The following is a 13,582-nucleotide window of genomic DNA, read 5'->3' as shown; positions in this document are numbered from 1 at the left end:
GGCGACGCTCTCATCCGATGAAGGGGAAGGGTGACGCTCTCATCCGATGAAGGGGAAGGGGACGCTCTCCTCTGATGAAGGAGAAGGTTGACACTCTAATCCTTTTACAGGCTTGACAAAGGGGCTGTGACCCCAAATTTGTGAGGCTCTACCCCCAAAGGAGCCCCTGGTTAGGATGGACCCTCTGCCACAGCCTTGCAAGGACCTCAACCCCACTGACACTCCAGGCTGCTAAAGTGGGTAAAAGAGACCTTATAGGTCATTATCAGAAAAATGGTTATCAGGCGAAGAAAAGCCAACATTTATGTTCACACAATTTAGTACAGGAAAAAGTCAATCGGGAAGCACCAAATCAGCATAAACAGCAGCAATACCACCCCGACCAAACAGTGAACAATACCAGGACTGTATTGCCTGTGGGTCCTCATGGTGGCTGTGGTAGGTCTAGACTGGTTGGGAGAACAAAAATCCAGCATTAGCATAAACAGACAAAGGAAAAGGGGGATTTTTTTTCTAGCAAGTGGGTCAGCCTCTAAGATGGCTCTTCTGCCGGCTAATGTTGGGGCCCTTTAGGTGACCGTTGGTGCGGTATAGGTGGTCTTTATATCCTGCAGACAGGCAGATGCAGATTAAAAAGATAAAACCTGACAGTGTCCCGCTCTTCTCTATATGTAACGTAAGGCATCTGATGAAGAGGAAAGGTGACGCTCTCATCTGATGAAGGGGAAGGGTGACGCTCTCATCTGATGAAGGGGAAGGGTGACGCTCTCATCTGATGAAGGGGAAGGGTGACGCTCTCATCTGATGAAGGGGAAGGCTGATGCTCTCATCCAATGAAGGGGAAGGCTGATGCTCTCATCCAATGAAGGGGAAAGGTGACGCTCTCATCCGATTAAGGGGAAGGGTGACGCTCTCATCTGATGAAGGGGAAGGGTGACGCTCTCATCTGATGAAGGGGAAGGGTGACGCTCTCATCTGATGAAGGGGAAGGGTGACGCTCTCATCTGATGAAGGGGAAGGGTGACGGTCTCCTCTGTTGAAGAGGAAGGGTGACGGTCTCCTCTGAGGAAGGGGAAGGGTGACGGTCTCCTCTGATGAAGGGGAAGGGTGACGGTCTCCTCTGATGAAGGGGAAGGGTGACGGTCTCCTCTGATGAAGGGGAAGGGTGACGGTCTCCTCTGATGAAGGGGAAGGGTGACGGTCTCCTCTGATGAAGGGGAAGGGTGACGGTCTCCTCTGATGAAGGGGAAGGGTGACGGTCTCCTCTGATGAAGGGGAAGGGTGACGCTCTCCTCTGATGAAGGGGAAGGGTGACGCTCTCATCTGATGAAGGGGAAGGTTGACACTCTAATCCTTTTAGAGGCTTGACAAAGGGGCCGTGACCCCAAATTTGTGAGGCTCTACCCGCAAAAGAGCCCCTGGTTAGGATGGACCCTCTGCCACAGCCTTGCAAGGACCTCAACCCCACTGACACTCCAGGCTACTAAAGTGGGTAAAAGAGACCTTATAGGTCATTATCAGAAAAATGGTTATCAGGCGAAGAAAAGCCAACATTTATGTTCACACAATTTAGTACAGGAAAAAGTCAATCGGGAAGCACCAAATCAGCATAAACAGCAGCAATACCACCCCGACCAAACAGTGAACAATACCAGGACTGTATTGCCCGTGGGTCCTCATGGTGGCTGTGGTAGGTCTAGACTGGTTGGGAGAACAAAAATCCAGCATTAGCATAAACAGACAAAGGAAAAGGGGGATTTTTTTTCTATCAAGTGGGTCAGCCTCTAAGATGGCTCTTCTGCCGGCTAAAGTTGGGGCCCTTTAGGTGACCGTTGGTGCGGTATAGGTGGTCTTTATATCCTGCAGACAGGCAGATGCAGATTAAAAAGATAAAACAAAACACTCTTTAGGCAGGGGTGGGGGGGGGGGGGGCGGGGGCGTGGTGAACTGTAATATAACAGGCATAGGGGAAATGCAAGATGAGATCTAACTATAGAAATCTTCAGTGCTTTGAGTACGGGGGGGGGGGGGTTTAATGGTATTATTTCCTTCAGCAGTATGCCTGGTGATACCGATAGGTTGGCAGCCCACCCAGCAACTCCTAGGGAAGCTGTAGATCAGCGGTTCTCATCTCCATATCCTCAGGACCCATTGCATTTGTAAAAAAAAAAATAAAAAATAAAAAAAAAATAAAAAAATCGCAAAACGCACCACAAAAAGTACTGCAGAAACGGATCAAAAAGCGGGCGAAAAATACAGTTTTTGCCGCGATCGTACGATAATCGGATCGTTAGTACAGAGCTTTCAAGAGACCCGATCACGACAATTTATCCAAAATTATTAGATTGGACCAGAACAAAAATATTCCTTGTACTACTTTCGTTTAGGCAGTACAGTTGTTGTCCGAAAATACAATACAAACACACCACAACACAAAACATCACTTCCCCCTTTTCAATTTCCACTTGTGACTATTAAGTGTAAAAAGTCGTACAATCTGTCATACGATATTCGGATCGTGTGTATGGACCATTCAATTTCAAAACACGCTGTTAAAATGTCAAATTGCAAATCAGCGTGTTCAGGCGCCATTCATTTCAACGGCACCTAAAAATGTGGTGCGATTCTGCCATGGTTGGTTGTGCGACAAATCACGCAGGAAATCGCGCAAACCAAACCGTCCAAACGTGTGTCGCCTAAAAGGAGGTTCCGACACCTTCTTTGTGGACGCCGTGCGACAATCGCGGCAGAATCACACTGCATTTTTTAGGTGGCAATGAAATAAATAGCTCCTGAACACGGGATTTTAAATTTTAGCAGTGCGTTTAGAAACCGCTGCGATTTCGCCCAGAATGTAAAACACCCGCGTGTGGACGGAGCACGAAGGGATCTGTTGGAGGGGCGAGGTGCCATGTTTATGAAGAAATGTCTCCAGCGGGACGCCCACCATCAACTATCTGAAGGAGGTTCCATTTGTCACTCTCTGGGTATAAACTGGTTCATATCATGTGAAATTCAGTTTGAGTTTTTGAACCCTGTAAATAACAGATTGTTCCTCTCCATGGCAACACAGAAACCAGTCCCCCCCTCCACTTCCTTCTCATCTGTGCGGCCAGCCTGGACCCCCCCCCCCCCCCCCCAATGGCAATGCCAACGTATTCATCATAGAAGGTAACAGGGAAGGGGATGTATAGAAATCCTCCAAACACAACATCACACATTGTACAGAGATTGGAGGCAACAATGAGGAACTTACTGACCAAATACCGAGAAGGGAAAGAAGAAGAAACAGCCGTATGAGTGGAGGAGAAGACCGGTTCTCGGGAAAGAGGAATGAAGTCCTCCGCTGTACAACCCCAACCCTTCCCAAGTCATGGCATCCCAACACATCTTCCCCACTGATCCCTCCAATGATGCCCCCCCCCACACACATCCTGAGTCCCACTATGGCACCCCAACACTGCAATACATCTTCCCCACTGATCCCTCCAATGATGCCCCCCCCCCCCACACACATCCTGAGTCCCACTATGGCACCCCAACACTGCAATACATCTTCCCCACTGATCCCTCCAATGATGCCCCCCCACACACATCCTGAGTCCCACTATGGCACCCCAACACTGCAATACATCTTCTCCACTGATCCCTCCAATGATGCCCCCCCACACACATCCTGAGTCCCACTATGGCACCCCAACACTGCAATACATCTTCCCCACTGATCCCTCCAATGATGCCCCCCCCACACACATCCTGAGTCCCACTATGGCACCCCAACACTGCAATACAACATCTTCTCCACTGATCCCTACAATGATGCCCCCCCACACACATCCTGAGTCCCACTATGGCACCCCAACACTGCAATACATCTTCCCCACTGATCCCTCCAATGATGCCCCCCCAAACACATCCTGAGTCCCACTATGGCACCCCAACACTGCAATACATCTTCCCCACTGATCCCTCCAATGATGCCCCCCCACACACATCCTGAGTCCCACTATGGCACCCCAACACTGCAATACAACATCTTCTCCACTGATCCCTACAATGATGCCCCCCCACACACATCCCGAGTCCCACTATGGCACCCCAACACTGCAATACATCTTCTCCACTGATCCCTCCAATGATGCCCCCCCACACACATCCCGAGTCCCACTATGGCACCCCAACACTGCAATACATCTTCTCCACTGATCCCTCCAATGATGCCCCCCCACACACATCCCGAGTCCCACTATGGCACCCCAACACTGCAATACATCTTCTCCACTGATCCCTACAATGATGCCCCCCCACACACATCCTGAGTCCCACTATGGCACCCCAACACTGCAATACATCTTCCCCACTGATCCCTCCAATGATGCCCCCCCACACACATCCTGAGTCCCACTATGGCACCCCAACACTGCAATACAACATCTTCTCCACTGATCCCTCCAATGATGCCCCCCCACACACATCCTGAGTCCCACTATGGCACCCCAACACTGCAATACATCTTCCCCACTGATCCCTCCAATGATGCCCCCCCACACACATCCTGAGTCCCACTATGGCACCCCAACACTGCAATACAACATCTTCTCCACTGATCCCTCCAATGATGCCCCCCCACACACATCCTGAGTCCCACTATGGCACCCCAACACTGCAATACATCTTCCCCACTGATCCCTCCAATGATGCCCCCCCACACACATCCCGAGTCCCACTATGGCACCCCAATACATCTTCTCCACTGATCCCTCCAATGATGCCCCCCCACACACATCCTGAGTCCCTCTATGGCACCCCAACACTGCAATACAACATCTTCTCCACTGATCCCTCCAATGATGCCCCCCCACACACATCCTGAGTCCCTCTATGGCACCCGAACACTGCAATACAACATCTTCTCCACTGATCCCTCCAATGATGCCCCCCCCCCCCACACACATCCTGAGTCCCACTATGGCACCCCAACACTGCAATACATCTTCCCCACTGATCCCTCCAATGATGCCCCCCCACACACATCCTGAGTCCCACTATGGCACCCCAACACTGCAATACAACATCTTCTCCACTGATCCCTCCAATGATGCCCCCCCACACACATCCTGAGTCCCTCTATGGCACCCCAACACTGCAATACAACATCTTCTCTACTGATCCCTCTAATGATGTCCCCACCCCCCACACACATCCTGAGTCCCACTATGGCACCCCAACACTGCAATACAACATCTTCTCCACTGATCCCTCCAATGATGTCCACCCCCCCCCCCCACACACACACATCCCGAGTCCCACTATGGCACCCCAACATTGCAATACAACATCTTCCCTACTGATCCCTCCAAAGATGAACCTCCCCACTTCCTGAGTCCCATTATGGCACCCCAAAACTGCAATACAACACATCTTCCCCACTGATCCCTCCAATGATGTCCCCCCTCACTTCCTGAGTCCCACTATGGCACCCAACACATGTTCACCACTGATCCCTCCAATGATGACGCCACTCCCCACACACATCCTGAGTCCCACTATGGCACCCCAACACATCTTCTCCACTGATCCCTCCAAAGATGACCCCCTCCACTTCCTGAGTCCCATTATGGCACCCCAAAACTGCAATACAACACATCTTCCCCACTGATCCCTCCAATGATGTCCCCCTCACTTCCTGAGTCCCACTATGGCACCCCAACACATGTTCACCACTGATCCCTCCAATGATGACGCCACTCCCCACACACATCCTGAGTCCCACTATGGCACCCCAACACATCTTCTCCCACTGATCCCTCCAAAGATGACCCCCTCCACTTCCTGAGTCCCATTATGGCACCCCAAAACTGCAATACAACACATCTTCCCCACTGATCCCTCAATGATGACCCCCCACTTCCTGAGTCCCACTATGGCACCCCAACACATGTTCCCCACTGATCCCTCCAATGATGCCCCCCCCCACATACACACTTCCTGAGGGCACCCCAACGCTGCAGTAAAACACATCTCCCCTAGTGATAAGGTGGATTGCTCCCTCCCCAGCATTGCAGTAAACACTCAGTGCAGAGCCTTAGAGAGAAAATAATTCAATTTTATTGGTAGTGTTGGTCCTCGGGGGCGGATGTTGGTCCTCGGGGGGGCGGACGTTGGTCCTCGGGGGGCGGACGTTGGTCCTGGGTGAGTGCAGTGCTCAGGCAGGTGATGTCACCAGGAGCTGATCACACAGACTCTGCAGTAGTTTTCACTCGGGTCGGTGATGGATCTCTACGTCAAGGGGCGGACTGGCTGTGTGGAACTACGGCTTCAGGTAAATGCCCCGGTGGCAGCGGCTTCCCGACTCCTAAATGGCCTGCATGGTCCACAGCTGGAAATAATGAGAGACTCTAGTCAATGGGATAATAGAGGGTCACCCAATACTGGCACAGGGATGGTGGGAACTCCTTATAATGGACACAGCGGGTGTACAGACCCGGGAACTTGGCACAGGGATGGTGGAAACCCCTCATAATGGGCACAGCGGGTGTACAGACCCGGGAACTTGGCACAGGGATGGTGAGAACCCCTCATAATGGGCACAGCGGGTATACAAACCCGGGAACTCAGCACAGGGATGGTGGGAACCCCTCATAATGGGCACAGTGGGTGTACAGACCAGGAACTCAGCACAGGGATGGTGAGAACCCCTCATAATGGACACAGCGGGTGTACAGACCCGGGAACTCAGCACAGGGATGGTGGGAACCCCTCATAATGGGCACAGCGGGTGTACAGACCCGGGAACTCAGCACGGGGATGGTGGGAACCCCTCATAATGGGCACAGCGGGTGTACAGACCCGGGAACTCAGTATAGGGATGGTGAGAACCCCTCATAATGGGCACAGCGGGTGTACAGACCCGGGAACTCGGCACAGGGATGGTGGGAACCCCTCATAATGGGCACAGCGGGTGTACAGACCCGGGAACTCGGCCAGGGATGGTGAGAACCCCTCATAATGGACACAGCGGGTGTACAGACCCGGGAACTCAGCACAGGGATGGTGGGAACCCCTCATAATGGGCACAGCGGGTGTACAGACCCGGGAACTCAGCACAGGGATGGTGAGAACCCCTCATAATGGACACAGCGGGTGTACAGACCCGGGAACTCAGCACAGGGATGGTGGGAACCTCTCATAATGGGCACAGCGGGTGTACAGACCCGGGAACTCAGCACGGGGATGGTGGGAACCCCTCATAATGGGCACAGCGGGTGTACAGACCCGGGAACTCAGTATAGGGATGGTGGGAACCCCTCATAATGGGCACAGCGGGTGTACAGACCCAGGAACTCAGCACAGGGATGGTGGGAACCCCTCATAATGGGCACAGCGGGTGTACAGACCCGGGAACTCGGCACAGGGATGGTGGGAACCCCTCATAATGGGCACAGCGGGTGTACAGACCCGGGAACTCAGCACAGGGATGGTGGGAACCCCTCATAATGGGCACAGCAGGTGTACAGACCCGGGAACTCGGCACAGGGATGGTGGGAACCCCTCATAATGGGCACAGCGGGTGTACAGACCCGGGAACTCAGCACAGGGATGGTGAGAACCCCTCATAATGGGCACAGCGGGTGTACAGACCCGGGAACTCGGCACAGGGATGGTGGGAACCCCTCATAATGGGCACAGCGGGTGTACAGACCCGGGAACTCAGTATAGGGATGGTGAGAACCCCTCATAATGGGCACAGCGGGTGTACAGACCCGGGAACTCGGCACAGGGATGGTGGGAACCCCTCATAATGGGCACAGCGGGTGTACAGACCCAGGAACTCGGCACAGGGATGGTGGGAACCCCTCATAATGGGCACAGCGGGTGTACAGACCCGGGAACTCAGCACAGGGATGGTGGGAACCCCTCATAATGGGCACAGCGGGTGTACAGAGTAGCATTGTATATCTGAGGACAGAATGGGAGTTCCCGGTATTCCTGGGAGGTGTGGCCTCTCCTCCGCACTCTCTCGGGGTGGATGGTGATGATTACCTGGCTGGTATTGGGATCCAGGTTCTGGGATAGAGGGAAGAGATTGCTGCTGTTTCTTCTGCTCCATCTGCTGTACAACCTGCAGCCGGGGACAGATCAGTAAGCGGATTCATATAGACAGACAATACAATTCATATCACAAGTGGCAGGAAATAAGAACTGTCTGTGTTGTCTGAAGTCATCAGTCAGTCCTTATGTGGTACAAAATGTGATCATGTGACAGAGCGGCACAAACAGTTCGTAGTGAACATTGTATGGAGTGGTTGGTACGTGTGATGGGTGGGACATGTTGCGCTGGTGGATCATACAAGGGATGTCCCCCCTATCTGGCCGGGGTCATCAAACTGGTGGTGGGGGGGGGGGGGGGAGGAGTCACTATTACCTGCTGCAGCTCCTGTCGTTGGGCTTGGATGTGCTGCTGCTGCTTCTCCAGTTCCTCCTGCTGTCTGTCCAGATCCTCCTTCTTCCGCTTCAAATCATCTTCTGTCTGACTGATGTGCCTCTCGAACTCCAGCAGCTCCTCCTCCGTGTATGGCTGCTCTTCCTGCATCTGCCAGAGAGGAGGACATGCCAGTCACCACACTGGTCACCATGCCAATCACCACACCAATCACCACACCAATCACCACACCAATCACCACACCAATCACCACACTGGTCACCATGCCAATCACCACACCAATCACCACACCAATCACCACACCAATCACCACACCAATCACCACACTGGTCACCATGCCAGTCACCACACCAATCACCACACTGGTCACCACACCGGTCACCACACCGGTCACCATGCCAATCACCACACTGGTCACCATACCAGTCTCCACACTGGTCACCATGCCAATCACCATAATGGTCACCATAGCAGTCACTACACCAGTCACCACCATGCCAATCACCACACCAGTCACCATACCAGTCTCCACACCGGTCACCATGCCAATCACCACACCAGTCACCATACCAGTCTCCACACCGGTTACCATGCCAAGCATCATAATGGTCACCATGCCAATCACCATAATGGTCACCATACCATTCACCACACCAGTCACCATAATGGTCACCATACCAGTCACCACGCCAGTCACCATGTCAGTCACCACACCAATCATCACACTGGTCACACACTAGTCACCATGCCAATCACCACACTGGTTACCACACCGGTCACACACTGGTCACCACACTGGTCACCATGCCAAATCACCACACCAGTCTCCACACTGGTCACCATGCCAAGCATCATAATGGTCACCATGCCAACCATAATGGTCACCATACCAGTCACCACACCGGTCACCATGCCAATCACCATAATGGTCACCACGCCAATCACCACACCAGTCACCATACCAGCCTCCACACCGGTTACCATGCCAAGCATCATAATGGTCACCATGCCAATCACCATAATGGTCACCATACCATTCACCACACCAGTCACCATAATGGTCACCATACCAGTCACCACACCGGTCAGCATGCCAATCACCACACCGTTTACCGTGCCAATCACCATGATGGTCATCGCACTATTCACCATGCCAATCATCACACTGGGCACCAGACTGATCACACCGATCACCATACCAATCAACACAATGTTTACCACACTTTTCATCATACCAATCACCATGGTTGCCACACCAAATCAACACACTAATCATCAGACTGGTCCCCACACCGGTCAACATACAAATCAGCACAATGATCACTACAGTCACCACACCAATTGCCATACCAGTCACCATACCAATGATTATCAATGTCACCACACCAGACTCACCCCTACCCCAATCACCAGATTGGTCACATCTATAGAATATACTCTGTACACAGGAACAGTCCCAGGATAATGCAGCACCAAAATTATTTTTTAATTATTTTGTTTTTTCTTCACAACACAATATTTTTCAGTTCAGTGAGTAGAAGGACCTGAAATCTGTTCTTATATTGTCACTGGAGGGGGAGAACGGAGAGGGTTGCAGGACCATTGGGGGTTGGGATTGGGGGTTGGGTCAATGGCGTTAGTTGGACATCATTCAGAGAGGATTCAGAACTCAATCGGTAAGAACATTCCACCCACACCGACCTCCCACTGACCTCCCATTGACCTCCATCAAGAAGGTTGCAGGGGTCAGACTTGCAGAGGAAGAAAATAAAAGCCCATCGACAAGCGGACTTTATTTTATATCTAATAGAGATGACTAGAACAGAGATACGCGACAAAGGCGCCCCTAAATAAAAGGGGAGTTATTGGGGGGGGGGATCTTCCAATGTGTGACCTTCAGAAAAAGAGAGAACAGAGAATACTGAGCGTGCAGAACAGGAACCCCCCCCCCACCCCCGACCAGGACGGGGGGCAGATATAGCGCAAACTTCTCATTAGTCAGATGGGAGTCAGTGGACAGAAATAGAAGTCCTATCAGATGTCATCCCGTCCCGGCACCCAGCTCTGCCAACAAGGAGAAGTCTGTCAGCTGCAATATGACGAGTCCGGGCCGTGCAAGTACCGCCCCCCATACTGGGAACAACGAACAATAAAGTTATGTCTTGGTGTAACTTTGTGTCTAGCAACATCACCCCCCCCCAGAACCTATATGATGGGGTGCCCAGCAAACATGTCACTGCCCCCCAACAACTCTAGAAGATGGGGTTCCTAGGAGCCAGTCACTACCCCCCCCCCCACATCCTATATGACAGGTCTGTAGCAGCCAGTCACTGACCCCCCCCACATCCTATATGACAGGTCTGTAGCAGCCAGTCACTGACCCCCCCCACATCCTATATGACAGGTCTGTAGCAGCCAGTCACTGACCCCCCCACATCCTATATGACAGGTCTGTAGCAGCCAGTCACTGCCCCCCCCCCCCCAACAAATCTAGAAGATGGGGTTGCCTTGTTTACATCTCTCTGCAGTTCTGGGACACGGAACTTGTGTTGAAATTGAAACTTGAAATAAGGAACTTACATTTGTAAAGTGTCTGGAAAGCACGAGAGTTTTATATATTCTAAGTGATATTATAGTTTGCTTAGCTACAAAGAATTCTAAATATTTGTATCATTATAATTGGTTAATTGAATAAGGAAATGTGTCATTTGATCATCTCCCCCTATTGGTGGAAAATGAAAAAAAACGCGTCTCCTCCTGTGGATTCAAGATCAACAATGTGTAATCAATCTGTGCGACGTTCGTTCTCCGCAGAGAGACTTGGGTGTGACTAATGGAGGGAAGCCGGAAATAAGGTAATTAGATGATATTATTATTATTATTAATAATAATAAGAGATAGTCAGGACTAGAAGTTATAGGTAAAAAAAGAGCATCCCAACCATCACTGCCCCCCACAACCTATATAATGGGGGTCTCTAGCAGCCCATCACTACCCCCCACAACCTATATTATGGGGGTCTCTAGCAGCCCATCACTACCCCCCACAACCTATATGATGGGGTCTCTAGCAGCCCGTCACTACCCCCCACAACCTATATGATGGGGTCTCTAGCAGCCTGTCACTACCCCCCACAACCTATATTATGGGGGTCTCTAGCAGCCTATCACTGCCCCCCACAACCTATATGATGGGGGTCTCTAGCAGCCCGTCACTACCCCCACAACCTATATGATGGGGTCTCTAGCAGTCTATCACTGCCCCCCACAACCTATATGATGGGGTCTCTAGCAGCCTATCACTGCCCCCCACAACCTATATTATGGGGGTCTCTAGCAGTCTATCACTGCCTCCCACAACCTATATGATGGGGTCTCTAGCAGCCCGTCACTGCCCCCCACAACCTATATGATGGGTCTCTAGCAGTCTATCACTGCCCCCCACAACCTATATGATGGGGTCTCTAGCAGCCTATCACTGCCCCCCACAACCTATATGATGGGGTCCCTAGCAGCCTGTCACTGCCCCCAAAACCTATATGATGGGGGTCTCTAGCAGCCTATCACTGCCCCCCACAACCTATATGATGGGGGTCTCTAGCAGCCCGTCACTACCCCCCACAACCTATGTGATGGGGGTCTCTAGCAGCCCGTGACTACCCCCACAACCTATATGATGGGGTCTCTAGCAGCCCGTCACTACCCTCTACAACCTATATGATGGGGTCTCTAGCAGCCCGTCACTGCCCCCCACAACCTATGAGGGGTCTCTAGCTGCCTATCACTGCCCCCCACAACCTATATGAGGGGGTCTCTAGCAGCCCGTCACTACCCCCCACAACCTATGTGATGGGGGTCTCTAGCAGCCCGTGACTACCCCCACAACCTATATGATGGGGGTCTCTAGCAGCCCGTCACTGCCCCCCACAACCTATGAGGGGTCTCTAGCTGCCTATCACTGCCCCCCACAACCTATGAGGGGTCTCTAGCTGCCTATCACTGCCCCCCACAACCTATATGATGGGGGTCTCTAGCAGCCCGTCACTACCCCCCACAACCTATGTGATGGGGGTCTCTAGCAGCCCGTGACTACCCCCACAACCTATATGATGGGGGTCTCTAGCAGCCCGTCACTACCCTCTACAACCTATATGATGGGGGTCTCTAGCAGCCCGTCACTGCCCCCCACAACCTATGAGGGGTCTCTAGCTGCCTATCACTGCCCCCCACAACCTATGAGCGGTCTCTAGCTGCCTATCCACTGCCCCCCACAACCTATGAGGGGTCTCTAGCTGCCTATCACTGCCCCCCACAACCTATATGAGGGGGTCTCTAGCAGGCCTCCCCCACTTCCTCCTGGGTGACCTGTCTAGCAGTGTAGGCTGCTCATTGGCTGTGAAGTCCTATCAGTCAGCTGTCCTCTTCTCAAGTGTTGCTGTGTTTATAGAGGAAGGTCTTTACTTGTTTGCTGTCCCTGCCCCCTCCCTATGTATGGCGGTGTCCTGCTCACTGACCTGCACACACACCCTCCAGAAGTACATTGTATTGGTTGTTCTGGCTCCATCGTTGTGCGAATAGTTTCTGGGCGACAAAGATTTGCTCAGCATACAGAGACACGCGTACAGTACAGAGTACACCGTTGCCATGACACCATCCCGGTGCCGTTTGCGGCCTGCTCTGTATATATACCGATATCCCTTATCATTCCCTCTAATTCTCCCAGCTAGATTAGCACACAGATTAAAGAACTCAGCAGGTAGGTTGTTCCAAATAACTAGGAGAACTAATCACAGTTCTGCAGATTTATGCCATCTCATTTAGTTAGAGATCAGGGCTCTGTGAGGGTCGTACCATCTCTTCTAAAGATCGGGGCTCTGTGAGGGCCGTACCATCTCTTCTAAAGATCGGGGCTCTGTGAGGGCCGTACCATCTCTTCTAAAGATTGGGGTTCTGTGAGGGCCGTACCATCTCTTCTAAAGATTGGGGTTCTGTGAGGGCCATACCATCTCTGCTAAAGATCGGGGCTCTGTGAGGACTGTAGCATCTCTTCTAAAGATCGGGGCTCTGTGAGGGTCGTACCATCTCTTCTAAAGATCGGGGCTCTGTGAGGGCCGTACCATCTCTTCTAAAGATTGGGGGT

General features: G+C 52.0%; 1 protein-coding gene across 1 annotated transcript in view; it reads right to left on the bottom strand.

The window, feature by feature from the left end:
- Window positions 1-6,085: 6,085 nt before the first annotated feature.
- Window positions 6,086-13,582, bottom strand: part of NUCB2 (nucleobindin 2) — a gene marked incomplete in the record, with an annotated part of 27,622 nt that continues 20,125 nt past the window's right edge. Inside the window, 3 exon segments of the mRNA XM_077453691.1 lie at window positions 6,086-6,379; window positions 8,044-8,122; window positions 8,426-8,593. Coding sequence (XP_077309817.1) covers window positions 6,285-6,379; window positions 8,044-8,122; window positions 8,426-8,593 — 342 coding nt within the window.

Source organism: Lithobates pipiens, unplaced genomic scaffold (assembly GCF_037356315.1).
Source record: "Lithobates pipiens isolate NorthernLeopardFrog02 unplaced genomic scaffold, aLitPip1_a1.2 Scaffold_24, whole genome shotgun sequence".
In the NCBI taxonomy this organism is placed as follows: Eukaryota; Metazoa; Chordata; class Amphibia; order Anura; family Ranidae; genus Lithobates; species Lithobates pipiens.
This window is presented reverse-complemented; position numbering and strand designations above follow the sequence as displayed.